This window comes from Lichenostomus cassidix, chromosome 3, assembly GCF_008360975.1.
Source record: "Lichenostomus cassidix isolate B80296 chromosome 3, HeHo_3.0, whole genome shotgun sequence".
In the NCBI taxonomy this organism is placed as follows: Eukaryota; Metazoa; Chordata; class Aves; order Passeriformes; family Meliphagidae; genus Lichenostomus; species Lichenostomus cassidix.
The window spans coordinates 55,867,817-55,886,573 of record NC_139483.1 but is presented as its reverse complement, the minus strand read 5'-3'; the positions used below and the strand labels follow the sequence as shown (position 1 = coordinate 55,886,573).

Below are 18,757 nucleotides of genomic sequence, written 5' to 3'. Positions count from 1 at the left end.
TGCAATCGCAGTCACGACTGAAGGTAATTCTCATTAGAAGTGTTTGCCTAAAGTATCACCAGAGGTGATGACACTGAATTTCAGTTTCTCCAGGAAGCAGGTCTTCAGCTTTTGCCATCGCAGAACCTGAGACTGGTCTCGGAATTTGCAGCCGTTCCCCCAGGACTTGGGGTACAGTCCTGAGCAGTGGGTACCGTGTTTGAGCAGCACAGCTACAGACACACACGCCGAGATCCCCCGTTTCCCAAGGAGGCTATTTCCCTGCCGGGCAGCAGGGACCATTCCCGGGACCATTCCCGGGACCATTCCCGGGACCATTCCCTGCCCCGCCGCCAGCGGGACCCCGAGCGCCTGCGCGCGCAGGCCCGCGACACCTTCTAGAAGCTCGTGGAAGCGCCCCCGGCCCCGCCCCGTCGCGCGGCGGCTTTGTTCGGCCGCGCCCGCCAATCGCGGCTCGAGGCCGGCGTTGCCGCGCCCCGGGATTGGGCAGGCTGGCGGCGCGGTCCCGCCCCTCGCGCAGGCGGGGCGCGTTCCCAGCGTGCCTCGCGCCGCCCCGGCCATCCCGCCGCTCCGCGCCCGCCCGCTGCTTGCCTGTGCGTGTGGCGCCGCGCCCGGGCGGGAAGATGTCGGCGATGGAGGGGCCCTTGGCCGTGTTCGGCGAGCGGACCAGCGGTGACACGGTCCGCACGCAGAACGGTAACGGCGGCGCGCCCCGGCGGGGGCCGAAGGAGCGGGCGGGGGGAAGGGAGGGGCAGGAAGGAGCGAACATGGCGCGGCCATGGTCATCCCTGCCATGTGCTCACCCGCCCCGGTCTGCCCGGGAGCCGCTCCTCTCGACAGAGTCCTTCCGTCCCGGGCCGCTGCTGCTGCAGGCAGGGGGGGAAGGAGGGAGGGGGGCAGGCGGGTGGAGAGCACACGCCATCCCGCGCCGCTCCCGGGAGTCTGAGGGGCGAGCCGATCCCGTTCCGCCGCTCCCTCGGCAGCACCAAACACTGGGGTGGGGCGGCTGCTGCACGGCGGTCTCTCGTCCTGTCCTGTCCTGTCCTGTCCCGACCGCGTAGGGCCGGAGCCGGCAAGGCCTGCGGGGAGCCCTGCAGGGGAGGGGGCAGCTGAGGAAGGTCTCCGCTGCCCAGGCACAGGCGGATAACTTGCTCCTGAAAGTGGGGACCGTCTGCGAGATGTGTAACTGTGGTTCTCAAACACGTTACCCATTGCTTAGGATTGTACCCCAAGTCCTGGGGGAAGGCTGCGAGTTCCAAGACCGATCTCAGAGTCTGAGTAGACGAAAGACAAAGGAAGAAGCCGAAGGCTTGCTTCTTGGTGAAACTGAGATTCACTCATGCAGCTCTGACGATACTTTAGTAGGCAGCTCACTTATAATTAGCCTTACCTTAATTTACGAGTGAGATTGCACATGACAACGGCACCTTTGGTACGTTATTTCTTCCAGAAAGCTGCCATTACTCCTCCTAAGCAGACGAAATTGTTCTGTTGTTTGAAGGCCTTTGAGTTATAACTATTCCCATTCTACTACCACTTTTTCAATTTCTAGATTAAGTGGCTATGCTTGTGGGATAGAGAAAAACTTGCCATGGTCTGAAGGAAAAGGTTGATTGTATCTTTTTCCTATATGAAGATGGCAGAACAACCTTTGAATGAGCCAGTGTTTTAGAGGCTTTGTGTTGCTTCAGTAGTCACTCAAAGGTCACTTTTCGGTGACTTAGTTGCAGGAGTAGGTGTTTGGTCCATATGAGGTCTGTGACTGAAACAAAAGATGTTTTAGTGGTTGATACACGGTGATGCTGTTCTCTGCCCAGAACTGAGAACTAAATGAGAGTGAAGTCTCATGGCACAGCTTGCTGCAGTCAAAAGCAGCAGTGCTATCAGCCCTTTCTAAGCAAACACTACTGCTCTTCTGACCTCAGTCCTCCATCTTACCCAGACAGCAGAGAAAGCATTCTTTTTCTGGTCAGTCAGTTTTGCCAGGTTAGTTAGCTAAACCAGCTAGGAAGGAGGAGTGAGGTTTGGCACAGATAGTATTTTTTTAGTAGCAGCAAGCCTAGCAAAGTAAGATAAAGTTTCAGGTTAGGTAGGCTGAAACTGTAATCCTCGATTAGATCACTTGTTGTCAAGTTCCTGAATTGTTCTTGGCAAAGTTTCTTTTAAACCTAAGAATCATCCCAAGTTGGAAAGATAAAACTTTTTGTTTTTCTTTTATTTATTCAGTCACTGCTGCATCTGCTATTGCCAATATTGTGAAGAGTTCTCTTGGGCCAGTTGGTCTGGATAAGATGTTGGTAGATGATATTGGGGTAAGTAAAGTTACTTTAAGAAGTGTCAGGAGGACTTGTATTCCTGTGTAAAAGTGCTTCCACTTAGTGTGCTTCATAGGCTTAATGTGCATGTGTCTGTTTTTCCTGTGGTTCTAAGAGGGGTAGGAGGATAGTGGTAAAATTGAATATCAGGTAATGTGTGTTACATTGTTTTAGTTTCATGTATTGTGGTAATTTATATGGTACAGTTATTTCTTTTCTGTTGGCAAGTTCTTGTAACCACTTAAAATACTGGTCAGATTGCAAGAACTGAGTTTCACCATTTAAATCAGGTTTAACTGGTGCTGGCTTGTACATCCTGATCTCCACATTAGGAGAAATAACATAAAAATTTCCAGAAATATCATAACAAATTTTTAAGCAATAGTTTGTATTTTAAAATACTTAAAGAAATTAAAGAAATATTGTCATTTTCCAGGCTGCTGTAATAAAATTCTGTGTTAGAGGGAGGTCACTGCATGACTACTAATCCAGTATTTGCAAAATGTTTGATGAGTTTCTGTAACATAAAGGCTTTTCTGATCAAAAGAAATTGCAGATTCTGCACTGGCAATATTTCTGTTGTTAGAACAGGACTCCTGGTGAAAAAGAAGCAGAAAATTTTTGGTATATATGGTTATTTTATGGATAGTTGCAAAGAATAATTAATTTCTTTTTGTATAAATGTTATGAAATGCAACAGTGAAAGTGTAATAGAAATTTACATCATAGTCACTTTGGATTTCTGAAAATTAGGACGTGACCATTACTAATGATGGTGCAACCATTCTGAAACTGCTAGAAGTGGAGCATCCTGCTGCAAAAGTCCTTTGTGAGCTGGCAGACCTGCAAGACAAAGAAGTTGGTGATGGGACCACCTCTGTGGTATGTAGCAAGTTTTACAGGCAGATATGTCAAAAGTCAGTGGTTAGATTTTGCATTTCTCTAAAGATGCTAGTTTCCATATGCAAGTGGTACTCCGGAAGGGAATTTGCCTACTTCTGTTTCATTTTTTTTCCTTTCTTGAAGGTTGATGGTAGATGTTGAATTTACGTTTTTAATTTTTAACAACTGGGAGAAATGAAAGTGACCAACCAACAAGGATACTGTGTTGCAAACTTGCCTGACACTTTAGACACTTTTGTAGGGGTTGGAATCAGGTGGCTCTCGCCTCGTGTCAGAACCTGGTTTTAGTTCTGCATTGCAAAAAGCAGTTACTTTGCTGTTGTGGAATGCACGTATTTAGTGTTTGTATTTCAAACAGGTAATTATTGCTGCAGAACTTCTCAAAAATGCAGATGAGCTGGTGAAACAGAAAATTCATCCTACCTCCATTATTGGTGGATACCGACTTGCCTGCAAGTAAGAAACTGATACCATTGAATTTCTGTATTTTGTGACTACAGACTTCTGGGTGCCAAGTGGAATACGGTGGTTTGTTGGAGGGGTGGTGGGGTTTTTGTTGGTTTAGATTGGGTTTTATTGTGGGGTTTGTTTTTTGGTTTTTTTTAAATTATATTTCTGTAATCATGTAACGGAATGACAGTCATGTTACTGTCCTTGGAGATTAATTGATTTTAGCCCTTTGTTCTTTGAGGTAACATGTAGAAGAACTGAGAACATTAAAGTTTTTGTCTTTTTGTGTGGGGGTGGTTCTTACCAGTGTATTTGTCTTTATTTTACAGGGAAGCTGTTCGCTACATCAATGAAAATCTTGTTATTAACACAGATGAGTTGGGCAGGGAGTGCCTAATTAATGCTGCTAAAACATCGATGTCCTCGAAAATTATAGGAGTGTATCCTTTAACTTGATCAAGTGAGTGAAGTGAGAGGGGTTGATTAGACAGCTTGAGTAGCTAGGCTAGAGTACCTTTTGCAGCAGTTTTTATAAAATGATGCAGTATTGAAGCTCTTGTGTTTGTAACACAGTATGTCCTACCAGATATGACCTGGCATGGGAAGGCATGTTCAGACTCTTCCAATTTATTTAAATCTGGGTTGGCATATTATTGCTTTAAAAGAGTATTAAAACGGTATTGTCTCTTAACAGTTGTGTTGCTTGTTAGGGAGGCTAGATAAAGAATTGTGTAAATGGAAGAATGTGTTACAGAAGTAGCTGGGGAGTGAATCAAGAGGAAAGAAAGTTGAATTTTACTCCATAGGCACAGAAAAACCTGCATTGTTAGCTTTTGTGCAGACTGAACATAGGATATGTATTTTCCTTTAGGAACAAAAAGTACATAAAAGGCAGGCATCACATTAGTCTGTAGTAATATTCTTACCAGTGTTTCAGCTTTTAGAATTACTCATTCCTTTAAGACAGTGGTAAAGAACACTTTCATGGAGAAGGCACTTCATGCCTTTCTGAAGCTGTTTTTTTTGAAAGTTAGTTTGGGCACTGTCATTTATTTCTGTTTGAGGTTTTTCGGCTTTGGTTTCTTTTGTTTTCTTAAGCATAATACTAGTTTTCTTCTCCAGCTTTAACCTTAACAGCCTTTTAGTGATGGTGATTTCTTTGCTAACATGGTGGTGGATGCTGCTCTGGCAGTGAAATACACAGACCAGAAGGGTCAGGCTCGGTACCCAATCAACTCGGTTAATGTTCTGAAGGCCCATGGCCGCAGCCAGAAGGAGAGCATTCTTGTGAACGGTTACGCGCTGAACTGTGTGGTGGGCTCTCAGGGTAAGAGCACACTGTGTTTCGTGAATCTTTTGTGTCTACTCAGTCCTTTTCATCTTCGTGTGTGGCTCTTCTTACTGGCTGCATTCATTGCAAATCATGTGGGGTTTCAGTTCCAGAGCAATTAAACAAGAACACAAAATAGTGCATTTCACCAGTGTTTCTTCTGCCAGCTAGTAGTGATCCACAAAGTGTTGGTAAGTTGCTGTAGTTTCCCTAGCTCAGTGTCAGTAAGGTAGCACTGTGGTCTGGTGGAACTTAAACACTTCCCTTGTGGGGAGCCAGTGCCAGGTTTGTGAGAAACTGTTATTTTTGGCAGAGCTGTGCTGTGATTAGGTAACTTGAAAGATGTGAGACTGATAGGTCAGATTGTCATGGTCATTCACATTTCAAGGATAGGATTTGTCAAAATGTAACACAGGTCACAGGAAAGTCTATATTGGCATTTTTCTGCAGTAGGGTCGAACTGGAGGTAGAGAAGCAAACAGTAGAAATCTGAAATGTGAAAGTAACATTAATATTAATCTCTAATGCTAACTTGATCTTCTGTTAACTTGATTTGACAAAATCCTTCTCTTTATTTTTCCTCATCAGGTATGACCAAGAGAATAGTTAATGCAAAGATTGCATGCCTTGACTTCAGCCTGCAGAAAGCAAAAATGAAGCTTGGTGTTCAGGTTGTTATCTCAGACCCCGAGAAGTTGGACCAGATAAGGCAGAGGTGTGTGGAAGCTTGAATAACTGAGGCAGTGAGGTTTCACAGGCTTGACTTGGTCTCTTCAGTTGAGGTGGCTCAATGTAATTTTGGCTGAGTGCGAGAGGTAAAAAATGTATTGAATGTTAACATTTCCCAACAATACCATGGAAGAAGTCTTCACTTCTGGAGGCAGAGCTAGTATTAAGTCAGTTTTCAAGAAATGCAAGTGTGTTTGTGCAGTGGTCCATTCTTTCAGAGCTCTGCATTAAGGTTTCAGGAGATGGGCTGACAGGATCTGATGGTCTATTTTTTAATAGCTTTTTATAACTTTGACATTTGTCATTGTAGAGAGTCAGATATTACCAAAGAAAGAATTCAGAAGATTCTGGCCACTGGTGCCAATGTTATTCTCACCACTGGAGGTATTGATGATATGTGTCTGAAATACTTTGTTGATGCTGGAGCTATGGCAGTACGAAGAGTTGTAAAAAAGGACCTTAAGCGGATTGCTAAGGCATCAGGAGGTATGTCTAAATAAGAATAACTGATTTATAAACTTACTCTTCAAAGTAGAAGCTGTTGTTAGGGTATTTGTTACTGATTTTTAAAATACGGCTTCTTAACATTCAAGGTCAGGATGAGTAAAGCTGAGCCACTTCTTTTTAGCTTTACTGTTGTTTTTATGTGACCTTTGTCAAAGTAGATGACTACTGCAAGACTTGATAGCTGAAAATTTACAGTGGGGGAGAAAAAGGGGGGCCTTGCACTGTGAAGATTGGCCTCTTGTGGAAATGGGAGCCATAATCTGTATTTATTTAGAAGTCTTTATTATGTATGCATTCATAAGCCTCTGTTTAGACAGTTAAGTACATTGTTTAGATAGTTCAAGACAAATGAAGAACTTCTACATCACTAAAAAAGTACTTGAAAAAAATCTGATCCTGTACAGATTTTTATCTGTTAGTTCTTAAATTTGGAAGAAAACATTTTCATTGTGGTAAAGCATGGGAACTTGTACTAACTGTGGAGAAGGAAGTCCTGTAAAAGTTGAACAAAAGGAGCAGTCAGTATCAGTTATAAACTGAAATACTGAATTGCTGCCTGAGAACTAGAAGTGCTGTTTAAGAAAAATCTATTTAACAAAGCTTTTATTTCTGTTTTTCTTTCTGTACACCTATTCTGGGAAGGGAGCAAAGGATGATGTGCTGGAATTGAATGCTAACTTCACTTTCTTGTTTGTTTGTTAAAGCAACCATATGTTCAACCCTTGCAAACCTTGAAGGTGAGGAGAGTTTTGAGGCATTAATGCTGGGACAGGCAGAAGAGGTGATTCAAGAGAGAATCTGCGATGATGAGCTGATTTTAATCAAGAAGTAAGGATCCTTTTAAAAATAATCCATTTTATACATGTTCTCTGCTAAGTTTGCGATAAAATGCCATTTATTTACTCCATGCTATCTAAGTGGTTGGAGTAGTTACACACCTGGGAAAAGATACACAAATCCAGTGCAAATTAGAGGTGAAAGGATCAGTATTTAATCTCTTTGGTGGGAGCTGGACACTCTTTGTCAGCCACAGTATATGAGACAATCAGATTGCTAGACAGATTTACTTATATTTTTGTTTATAAATAAATGTTTCTAAACTGACTTCCCTTTACAGAAAGTGATGGAAAATAGGTACCATCTGAGTAACTTCATCTGAATAGAGGTGCAAGCTAAATCTTGCCATTTGTGGTGAAAGACGGCATTCACTTGTGCTGGTGTCACTGATGTCTGGCACCTGAAGACTTGAATAGCAGTTCATTTAACAAGAACATATTTTGGATAATAACTTTTCCACTGCTCCACTATTTCTTCTGGGCGTTCATGTTGCTGTAGTTTAATTTGTGTGTGAATGAAATGCTCTGCCCATGGCACTTGTGTGTCAGGTACATGATGACAACCCATTCTGTAACGTTGGCAGTCATTGGCTTACTTGAGAGCTCTGCAAAATGAGTCTTTCATAATATCTAAGTCCACTTTCCCCCTCTTTGATGAGAAAACATCTTTTCATCATACTTTGGCAGGTAGCTTTCTTTGAAAGACTAAAACTCTAACTAGGTTCTTTCACGTTAGAAATTAAAGTGTTGACTTGCTATGTTACAATGTATGTGTCCTGCAAGTGTGTATAACAATGTTAAGATTATCTTTTAAATGTTGAGAGAATGAGGCTCAACTGAACCCGGCATTAGAAGAGAAAATTTAGCAAGAATAATTTTAACTGAAATTCCATTGAACACAGCTGACTTCTGATTCCTTTTTTCCTTAGTACAAAGGCTCGTACTTCAGCATCAATTATCTTAAGAGGAGCCAATGACTTCATGTGTGATGAAATGGAACGATCTATCCATGATGCTCTCTGTGTTGTTAAAAGGGTTTTGGAATCCAAGTCTGTTGTACCAGGTGGTGGTGCTGTAGAGGCAGCACTTTCAATATATCTTGAAAATTATGCAACCAGCATGGTAAGGTTTGCACAAAGAAGCAATGGTGTGTAATTGTTAGACTAGGACAATGAATCTCCAAGCATTTATTTTCATCTACTAGAAGTCACTTCTGTGATTCATGAAAATGTAGATCATCATACAAAATCTAAGATGGTTCTTCAAAATGGAGGATATGAGTTAATTCTTTCTCTGATAATTAGATTCTACAGTTCTTTGATCCAAACACGTTTTGCATGTGAAAATCCCTACCTATTAGTACTTTTCTTGATCATGGCTGTATTTCTTCCTCTCTTTTTGTAGCTATTGGTTTAAAAACCTTTTTCCTTCTTCTAGGGATCACGTGAACAACTTGCAATAGCAGAATTTGCAAGATCCCTCCTAGTAATTCCAAATACATTGGCAGTAAATGCCGCTCAGGATGCCACAGATCTTGTTGCAAAGTTGAGAGCATTCCACAACGAGGCTCAAGTTAACCCAGATCGCAAAAATCTGAAATGGCAAGTATCTGTCTGTTAGAAGGCTACTAGAAGTGATGGGGGTTGATGACCTAGATGGAAAATTGTTCTCCCAGTTTACTGAGCCATGATTTGCGTAGTAAAAAAAGGCAGTGAACTCTTCTGCTCCTGGCCTTCAGTCACATGTATGCATTGCTGTATAGTTACACAGCATACTGCCAGCTGTATTTGTGCTGTTTCTCCCTCTCCATCTGACAGCATTCTTTCTTTGCAGGATTGGTCTTGACTTGATCAATGGAAAGCCTCGTGATAACAAGCAAGCTGGTGTCTTTGAACCAACCATGGTCAAAACTAAGAGCCTCAAGTTTGCAACAGAAGCTGCAATTACTATTCTTCGAATCGATGACCTTATTAAACTGCACCCTGAAACTAAAGAAGAGAGAGGAGGGTGCTATGAGGATGCAGTTCAGTCTGGAGCACTTGAAGAATAACTTAGGCTTTATTTATGTTTGTTTCACTTACACTTCCCACTCTTATAACTAAAATGTTAATAAAACAAGTGGTTGAATGTTGCTGCTATTTTCTTGTGATAAAACTAATTTTTGAAAGCAAGCTTGGTCCTTGCAGTGAGAATTTAAGCTCCAGTGTGTAACAACTCGAGTGCCTGCAATAGCCACTAGTATTTGTCAAGTCAGTGCTTGAGTGTCAAAAAGTAGTGGTGTACACTTGTTTAGTTTTAGAAAAAACAAACAAAATGTGAGCTCTGTGATTAGAAGTTTATTAGTAAAATGTTTCAAAGCTAGTTAACACTAGCTGTTCATTTATTCCCTCACATTTATCTCTCAACACACATGGCTATTCCCATTCCTCCTCCTATACAGAGAGCAGCAACACCCCGTTTTCCACCAGTTCGTTCCAGTGCATACAGAAGAGTTACAAGGATGCGACAACCAGAGGCGCCCAGAGGGTGACCGAGAGCAATAGCTCCACCTTGTATATTGATCTGAAAAAAAAAGCCAATATAGACAGTCAAGAATATTTAACTACCTTAGCTGACTTTCAACATAAATTACTTCACTGGGATGTAGCCCTTGATTATGTGTGAGCTTGAAACCACAAACAGTTTCATAAGAGAAGAGAAAGTGAACATGAGTGCAACAGCTGGTAATTAGTACTTCTGAAAGGGTCCTATCTTCACTCTGCAGATAACTGAGGTGAATGTAGGGAGGGGAGAATAATACCCATGCTTTTTTGCCATCACTGAAACAATACTGTGGCAAATATACTTGCAGCAGCATTTTCAAATTCTGAATCAAGTATGCTTGAGCAGTTGCCTAGATTTGCATAAAAATGTACTGCAACAATGTTGGGACTTGTTCAGCTGGGAAACACTGCCTGCCAGCAGAGCCAGAGGCCCGAGCTGTGTGAGGAAATGCCTGCTGGGGCTCCCACCCTCTTTGCTTACACCAAAGTGATTGCAAGAGAGCTGTGTTCACCCTTACAATCCCCATGAACAGAATGGGACAAGTTTAGTGTTACAGAAGGTAAACTCATGCCAGCCAACAAATTCATTACCTTTTCTGGATTTACTTTCAGTTCTTTTGATATTGCAACAGATAGTGATGCAAAGGCTTCATTAATTTCAAACAGGTCAACTTGCTCCAGAGTCCAGCCAGCTTTGTCAATCTGAGAAAACAAGACAAATAGGGGCTTATTGTCTTTCAAGTCTTCCTGAGCACCAGAAGCTTTTTATTAGATGTAAATTGGGTGATTTGAAGCTACCACTTCTAAAAAGTTGAAGGAAAAACAATTTTTTGTATAGCCAGTGTCAATATTAGAATTCTTGAAGACTAGAGAGAAAATTTCAGTGCCAGACAAGTCAGCACAATGTGCTGTAATAATGCTGGCTGCTCATAAAATCTTGACTAATTTTACTCATGTAGCATGGTAGTGTAATTGTGACAATCAAACTATGTAGTGCCCTTACTAGAACAAACACTGGATTCAAAAGCAGGCTCTTAACAGATTAAAAGCAATTTTTTTCAGGACATAGTGTGACTTCATTAGGGAATCTCTATTTAATAGAGACTTTTACATGGGAAATAGTGAGGTGCTGACCATTGGTGATCAGTGCCACGTCTGTTTTGTCCAGTCTCTCCTGCCTTTACATTTAAAGTTGCCACTTGAAGCTTTTCATGAGTGACTATTTTGGGAGATGGTTTGGCTCATGTTTTCACTTGAGAAACCCTCGAGATGCAATTGCCTACTCTGGTACAGGCTTAGGCATGTTCCCAGATATGTATATTTTTACTTCCACTCTCTTTGTTTCTAACAGCAATGGTTTATCAACAGAAGCATCAGCAATGATATTTCACAAGCTAGGCTAGTCAGACTGGTGCACCTCCGAGGCTATAGTCAAGGTGGAGGGCCTTTTTCTACTAAATGAAATGAAGACAGTATAGAGTACCCCATTCTTCTGGGAAAAACAATATACTATGTTATTGTAACACAATGTGTAACATAGTCATTCTCTCACTATAAAGTGCTACTATAAAATTCCGAAGTGATGAACATAATATATGGAGTGTGTGAACATTTGACAACACGCATTACAAAGTTTAATCACAGAATGTTCTGAGTTGGAAGGGACTAGAGGATCATCGAGTCCAACTCTTCTTAAGGAAATGGCCCAGATGGAGATGGAACCCACGACCTTGGTGTTATTAACACCATGGTCTATGAAGGAGTAGTATGCCCTTTTTCATGGTATTTATACACTTACAGGTACTGTTAAAATACTGCTTGTCTGTTCTACAGTTTAAACTAAAACTCTGTACTGTATACGCAGTTACTGCATTCTTCATTTAAAAGAACAATTTGAGATCTGATAAGAAAAAGCTTTAGCATTACATTTCTGATTTTGTTGTCAAAAGCCACAGAGGTTGAGTGAGTTCAAGTCAGACATCCATATTGCCAGGACATTTCAGAGGTGAACAAAATAAGGCCTTTACACAGTATTAAAAAATATAAGGAACATTAAAGCTAATCTGTTCTTAGCTGTACAAGAGCTCTTTTCATGCTCAATTTCATAGCTAAGTTTTCACAAATAATCAGATGGGGCTGCCATGGGCTCTGTATTAGCAAGCAGTGTGGTACCAGCAGGGCTGCTCACTGGGGATTGAGAACCTTGTCCTGTGGACTGACCACTGAGCACATCAGTGGGTGCAGTAACGGTCTGAGCACATTAGATGTGGTTTTGGAATACACCTTCCTGATTAGTTTCACCTGAAAGGAATCCATTTGTAAGCTCCAACATTTTCACAGGCCAGACTGAAATACAAAGGGCACCATCCCATTTGCTAATGCTGATGGCACTCACTGGCCCTTCTCTCAGTGCTGTAATGCTGCAAATACAATCAGGCAATGATCTGAAAATTACCCTGGCCAGACACAGCATCAGACTTGTATCATGGCAGGACCAAATCACTCCTGAATTAGGTTAGTTATACACATCCCTGAAATTTGATCTTTAGCCTCCTAGGTTATCTAGGTACCCTTCCACAAACCTGACTAGTTTGTGCTCTGAAGTCCATTCATACACTTATATGTTGGGGTTGTCTTTTTCCAATGAATAGGCACTAGGAATCCTTAATTTTATACACTACACCATTTTGAGTCTTTTTTTAACTTAGTTTACTTTTTTTCTATGATGTTTTCTTTAGAACAGGGCAAAACCAAGACATGGTCAGAAAATGAAAAGCAATTACGAGAAGGGTTTTAACTTAATAGATACACAGATAGGTAAGTGATTACTTACAGCTTTCCTTATTGCTGAAATGGGCCCTACTCCCATTATAGATGGATCTATACCTGTCTGAGCCCAAGATACAATCCGAGCCAAAGGCATAAGACCTCTCCTAGCAGCTTCTGATTTCTTCATTAGAAGAACAGCTGCAGCTCCATCATTTAGACCTGTGGAATAACAAACAACTTATATGTATTTGTTGGGCTTTATGGCTTTTACTGCACCACTTTTTCCTGCTTGCGTAAGATCACAATCTAGACAAAACAAAAATCACAAATAATGCATTGGTTTAGGTCAGTATTGTTCATATCAGCCAAGTCTGCTCTCTGCCACAAACACTTGAAACTGTATATTGCTGTAAACGCGACACATTTGTGATTCTGTTTGGAAAGCAGCAGGTGGAAGAATCAAAGTACAACCTGAAAAAGAAGTACATCAGATTTGTTAGGCAAGCTTTGAAAGGGGCAGCATAAGGACAAAGGAAGAAAAAGCTGCTTGTGGCAGTGTTATTGTTTACCCACAGGAGTAACATTTTCAAACATGAATTGTTAAGTTTTCCATTGTCCAGATCTGCAGTATCAGAAACCCTTAATCAGTTTTAAAAAGAAAGAATGTAGTTTCCATTCTTTCCAGCCTATCAAATATTGCTGTTATTGTCCCAACTCTTGTATTGTTTCATTGAAAACAAGGAAACAAAAGACAACTCTTTAAAGAAATCCTCCACTGTATCTAAAATGGAGTTCTACCTACATTGTCAAACACATAGCCGTTTCCTGCAAAACACATTCAGCAGTAAACACACAGCAGCCACACCCCTCACAGAGACCCTATCTTGAGCCACAAGTAGCTACTTTCTTTTCCATTTCACAGAGGCCAGATGGACCAACCTGAAGCATTAGCTGCTGTTACTGTCCCAGTTCCATCTGTCAGGAAACAGGGCTTTAACTTTGCCATTGTCTCCAAGTTGCTCCCAGGTCGAGGGTGTTCATCTGTTTTAACTTCTAAAGGACCTGCAAAACAGAGCATTAAGCTCACAGGAGGGTCTAATCAAATACACACATCTCAAACAGAAAGACAGCAAAAACAACAGGCTGAGTGGGAATATACACCATATTCCTTTCAACCAACAAGGCATTCTTACTCAGAGACAGCTTCCAACTCAAGGCGGTTTAACAAACTGCTGTAACCCTCCAGCTCCTGCCAGCAGAGCAGACTGCAGCTGATACAAACAGTATCAGCTAGAATTCTACAGTATCAGGTAAAATACTGTCTAGTTGTGCAAAAAAAATACTGTTCTTGCTGTGCCTACCCCAATAGCTTTTCTTTCAGCAGGAGGCTCTATTTCAAATGATACTTCTAGTAAACTTGTTACAAAGAGTAGTCAAGTGTTATTAAAAGTTATCATCTAAACTGGTATCATGAAAGCCCTTCACTGGTTTGTAACCAGCCTAGTGCCAGGACTTTTTCTGCAGGGTCTATTCAATGGAAATGCTGAACAACTGATTCTTGATTTCTTTTTGGAAAATTCAGGTTTTGCATCTACCTCACAAGAAGCTGTGGAATTCCCCTGCCCTAGAAACAGACTTTTGGCTCAAGCATCATAAGAGGTTTATTTTTATCCCTAACAGAACTAAAGAGAAGCATATCCAACATATGTAACCTGACCTAGTCAATTAACTAGGAACCCTAATTATTGTCAATGTGTATTTTACTAGGTGAGCAAGGTTTGCCAGATCAACATGACTGTTTTAAATTTGGTGCAGCAGGAGTCTCAACAAAATGAAAAATACTGATTTTGGTACCATACCCAAGCCTATGTTAAGTCAATGCTTTGTCTAGGTAGTTGTTCTATCTCCAGCACAGTGGTAGTATTTGCAGAAAGCTACATTGAAATATTCCATATTTGCATTGTTTCTCTCTTTTTTAAAATACAACCACTTAAAGCTGACAAAGAGAGCAATAGGCTACATGCTTACAAAAAGGTTGTATAAGTGGGAAACTATCCACTGATTACAGGGGACATAGTAGAAAACAGATTTTTTTGTTAAAATCAGCTCTCATTATCTATTCACACCTACCTTTTTTAGAAGGTACAAGAACAGGAACTATTTCTTTTGTAAAATAGCCAGCTTTCTGTGCTGCCTCTGCCCTGTTTTGTGACTGTACAGCAAGTTGGTCTTGTTCTCCTCTGCTGACTTGCCACTTATTGGCCACATTTTCAGCTGAAACAGGAACAAAATGCAAACAGCCATCACAAACTGCCAAAATTTTAAGTTGCAAAATTGTAAGCACAAATGTAGTCATTAATGTTTGCTGTAGCAAGCAGCTGAGTTTGTCTAACAGATTTCATTCTGATTTCCTCATTTTGTTTACTCATGATTCTCTACTATATTTTCTCTTAAGGGTGAAAATTTCCATGTGGAATCTCCTCCCAGATGTTATATCAAATTAAATACAAACAAGCTTTTGTAGATTATTGCTTCTCTGAATTATTATGCTCAGAACTCTCTGCAGCCACTTCAGAAGAGGGGACAGTTCTGAAGTCACTCTTTTTCATAAGCAAGGTCTGGAAAAGCATTTGGCTGACCATCCCATCCAGGGTGCAATAACCTGAAGCTGCAGAACTACACATATCCACAGGACACTTTACATAATTGCTCCTCACTGTAAATCTGTGCTGCTGAATGCACCAGTTACATAGAGGGATTATTTTATTTTTTTTTCTGAAATTAAATTTCTCAGATGTAGACAAGATGCAGAGAGATTAGCTCAGACAGAAAAAAACCCCAAAACATCAGCTCTGCAAACAAAATGGAAAATGCTTTCAAGGCCATTCAATATTACAGATTTCTTTCTTTCTTTTTCATGACTACAATATAAGGACAGCTTGAAATGTTACATTATTTGTAGCTTTAGATTTCTGAAATTTCCTGTCAGTGAATTCTTTCCCCCTCCCCAGTTGACCATTTCATTTTATGGACTGTCATCACTTACCTGTTATGCCCATATGATACTGATAAAAAGCATCTGTAAGGCCATCAAGGATTATAGTGTCCTGCAAGGAAGCCTCTCCCATTTTCACCCCAGCTCGCATGTGAATGACGTGAGGAGCCTGCAAGAGGGTATTTTGAAAGGAGTCAGATGTTTACATCTCCAGTGCACAACACAGCCAGACCACTGAAGAAACAGACCCCTGCCTGGTGGCTGGAGGTACCCATCCCAAATCCTGGCAGTCTCCCCAGCTGCCCACTCTGCCTGTCCCTCCAGAGCCTGCCAGCTGGCATGCCATTTGGCCTGTGCATTCCCCTAGCAGATCACCATGCAGCAAGTGTTGCTTCCTCTCCCCAGACTGAATCTATTATTCCTGGGGCCACATGGCTGTGACTCTCCCATCCTACTAGCCTGCTCCAGGTAGTTCCCAATTGCACTCTGCTGCCAGTGAATGTCAACATCACTCTCAGCACAGGCAGCTGAGCCCTGGCAGAAGAGGCCATCCCTTCCTTGGGCATTACTATCTCAGAACCATTCCTGAATACAGCCTTGGGACGAACACTTTGAAATAAAACTGTTTTGCTTTCTTTCCAAGCTCTAATTGTTTGGTGAACAATAACATTTTCAGTTATTCCTTCTTTGGGCTTCTTGCAATACAAAAAAGTTGTCTATTGCCAGCTTGTCACAGGCAAATCATTCACTACAACAGGGCTAGATGGAAATGAAAATGAAATCTTAAATGCAGTGTTTGCAGGGCAACTTTTCAGCAGCTACAGTATTAGGCCTTTCCCTTTTTTTAAAAAGAGCACACTACTGAAGTCAACTGCTGCATGTGTAAATTCATTCAGAAGCGCAGCAAGTGACCCTTTCGCTCTGCCTCCAGGCGCCAGCCTAGAAGCTCAGGGTTTCAACATCAGCCTGTTTGCTCCCAGCACAATGCCAGTGTAATCCTCTGCCTTACCTTGCTCATACTTTCCATGCCTCCTGCGACCACAATGCTCGAGTCTCCCGTCAGTATGGACTGAGCAGCCAGGCACACTGCCTTCAAGCCCGACCCGCAGATCATCTGGCAGCTCCAGGCAGGCACAGAGTATGGGATTCCTGCAGCCACACTGGCCTGCCGGACAGGGTTCTGGCCAGCACCTGCAGGAAGAGGCAGCATTTTTCTTTTGTCTGTTCTTAAAAAACAAACGTCTGCCTTGTTACTTTCCACAACAATATCACAACTCCACCAAAATTTACAGCTCAGTCCTACTTTTGGTTGGTGGGTAGAGGAGCGCCCAGCAGTAATCTGTTCATAGGAGCCTCTCTCATTTATATTGTTGAGTAATGAATACCTGCTGCTGATAGTTTTATATCTGCAACTCTGCTTTTGATGGCAGGTTGTATGAAACACAACTTCAGATCAGCCCTAGCCTGTTGTATGTGAGAGATGAGAGCTCATTTAAATTGCTGCTTGCTGAAGTGTTTCTTTTGACATCTTCTGTACATCACCAGCAGTTAACCTTCCCTGAAAGTTCATATGGAAACTAAAAGCACAATTATGCTTGGATGGACCTGAAAGCTTCCAGTCTTTGCTGCGATCCTGATGGAGATAATATGAGCACTATATTCAAAGAAAACAGTCTTCATCTGCATCTCCCCAGGCCAAAGCTCTTTGTATGCAAAGAAAAGGACAAGGATAACACATCATTCAGCAAGCTAAAAATACAGAGGAATACGGACCATCTTTAAGTAAGACAAAAATATCTATTTCCTTCCTCCACATTTAAAATACAAACCTGCCTATGACTCCGCTGATTAAACATTACCCTGGAAAAACCAAGAGCCTGTTCAAAACAAACAATTCCCTGTCAGCTGCATTTTCATTAAATCAAAGTATTTGTCTCCAAACAAGTAGCATCACAGATCTTTCAGGCTGGTCCTGCAGATAAACACAAATGCAGGCCTAGCTCTTAAAACCTCAGAGTTATCGTTACTTTGGATGTAAGATTTAGGAGCTGATATGACCAAGATGGGAAGAAGAATGCTGTAACAAAGAAAAGAAACTGATTTTCACACATACACTGCTGGCTACTTCAGGGACTAAAAAAAACCCCGAACTATCCCCCCACAACATCCTTTCCAAAACCCCACCCTTTCAGTCACCCAGAGCGGAGGGAGAAGCAGCCACGATGCCGCTCAAGTCCTTTGTTAAGGAACCGTGTCCCCAACGGCAAGGGATAATGTCCTGGAAGGTGAAACACGAGCTGTTTCAGCGGGACAACCCCGGCGAGATGCAGCCTTAGAAGCAGCGCCCAGCCGCGGGCGGAGGGTTCCCGCCGCCAGCCGTACCTGCGGTGAGGACCTGGCCCAGGATCACCTCCGACACCTCCTCGGGAGCCAGCCCGGCCCGGCGCAGCACCTCCCGGATGGCGGCGGCGCCCAGCTCGTGCGCGGGGAGCGACGACAGCCCGCCGTTGAAGGAGCCTGGGAGGGAGGGGTGACACACAGGGAGAGCGCTCAGCACCCGGGCACCCGCCCGGACACCCGCCCGGACACCCGCCCGGACACCAGCCCGGACACCAGCCCGGGCACCCGCCCGGACACCCGCCCGGACACCAGCCCGGACACCCGCCCGGACACCCGCCCGGACACCCGCCCGGCCCCGGCGGGAGCATCCCCCACCCGGCGCGCCCGCCGCTGCCTCTCACCCACGGCGGTCCTGGCGGCGGACACGAAGACGACTGGGTCCGCGCTCATGGCGGCAGCGGCAGCGGTGGCAGCGGAGCGGAGGCGGTGGCAGAGGAGCGGCAGTGGCAGAGGAGCGGCGGTGGCAGCGGGAGCCCGAGCGGGAGCAGCGGCCACGGCCGGAGAGAAAGCGGAGTCGGCGCCGGTCCCGCCCCTCGCCTGCAGCCGGGCGGGGCGGGAGGACGGAGCCCGAGCAGGGGATTCGTGGCTGGGCACCTGAGGATAGCGCGGGGGCCGGGCGGGCGGTGGCGTGGCAGGGCCGCGCCGCCCCCTTGGGCGATGGGGCGAGGTGGCCTTGGCCGCCTCCTTCCCAGCCCCTTCCCAGCCGGGGCGGAGAGAGGAGTGGCCCCGCCGGGCAGGCCGGCGCTGCCGGGGTTGGTCACTTCCCGGTGCTCCCCGCTCAGACACGAGGTGCCTGCGGAGCGCCGGCTGCCAGCTCCGTCTGCTGATTTACGAAATAAAGCGTGCGGCTCAAGTGCTCTCTTGTCGTATTGTGGCTTTAAGGACAGTTTGTTTATTTCATGACGGCATTTCATGGGATCTGCGTGAGCAGGGAGAAAGAATAATAATTTGAATTAAACTATACAAAACTGCCTATCACA

The 18,757-nt window shown here is 43.4% G+C and overlaps 2 protein-coding genes and 1 non-coding gene across 3 annotated transcripts; 2 read left to right on the top strand and 1 right to left on the bottom strand.

Annotated features, from left to right (window-relative positions):
* Positions 1-527: 527 nt before the first annotated feature.
* On the top strand, positions 528-9,208 carry TCP1 (t-complex 1). The gene is made up of 12 exons (XM_085055875.1): positions 528-696; positions 2,227-2,312; positions 3,069-3,197; positions 3,577-3,674; positions 3,998-4,108; positions 4,814-4,995; positions 5,587-5,713; positions 6,038-6,213; positions 6,939-7,062; positions 8,000-8,192; positions 8,508-8,671; positions 8,904-9,208. Exons 1-12 carry the CDS (start codon positions 624-626, stop codon positions 9,118-9,120), a joined length of 1,680 nt encoding a protein of 559 aa, XP_084912001.1. The 5' UTR covers positions 528-623; the 3' UTR covers positions 9,121-9,208.
* On the top strand, positions 1,519-1,654 carry LOC146439762 (small nucleolar RNA SNORA29). The gene has a single exon (XR_014851444.1). It is a non-coding gene; the product is annotated as a small nucleolar RNA SNORA29 (small nucleolar RNA).
* A 178-nt stretch (positions 9,209-9,386) lies between the features above and the next one.
* Positions 9,387-18,355, bottom strand: ACAT2 (acetyl-CoA acetyltransferase 2). Its single transcript, XM_085055876.1, has 9 exons — positions 18,119-18,355; positions 17,760-17,894; positions 16,387-16,568; positions 15,429-15,546; positions 14,513-14,656; positions 13,322-13,444; positions 12,447-12,601; positions 10,205-10,315; positions 9,387-9,632 (listed from the first exon to the last, which is right to left on the bottom strand). The coding sequence occupies exons 1-9, from the start codon at positions 18,165-18,167 to the stop codon at positions 9,465-9,467; spliced, it is 1,185 nt and encodes a 394-aa protein (XP_084912002.1). The 5' UTR covers positions 18,168-18,355; the 3' UTR covers positions 9,387-9,464.
* Between the last annotated feature and the right edge of the window lie 402 nt (positions 18,356-18,757).

Excerpts from the sequence above, each read along its gene's own strand:
- TCP1 (XM_085055875.1), top strand. The coding sequence starts at position 624 with ATGTCGGCGATGGAGGGGCCCTTGGCCGTGTTCGGCGAGCGGACCAGC. Across the intron at positions 3,198-3,576 it reads GTGATGGGACCACCTCTGTG|GTAATTATTGCTGCAGAACT; the intron begins GTATGTAGCAAG and ends TATTTCAAACAG. Across the intron at positions 6,214-6,938 it reads GATTGCTAAGGCATCAGGAG|CAACCATATGTTCAACCCTT; the intron begins GTATGTCTAAAT and ends TGTTTGTTAAAG.
- ACAT2 (XM_085055876.1), bottom strand. The coding sequence starts at position 18,167 with ATGAGCGCGGACCCAGTCGTCTTCGTGTCCGCCGCCAGGACCGCCGTG. Across the intron at positions 16,569-17,759 it reads GGGCCAGGTCCTCACCGCAG|GTGCTGGCCAGAACCCTGTC; the intron begins GTACGGCTGGCG and ends CTCTTCCTGCAG. Across the intron at positions 15,547-16,386 it reads GCATGGAAAGTATGAGCAAG|GCTCCTCACGTCATTCACAT; the intron begins GTAAGGCAGAGG and ends ACCCTCTTGCAG.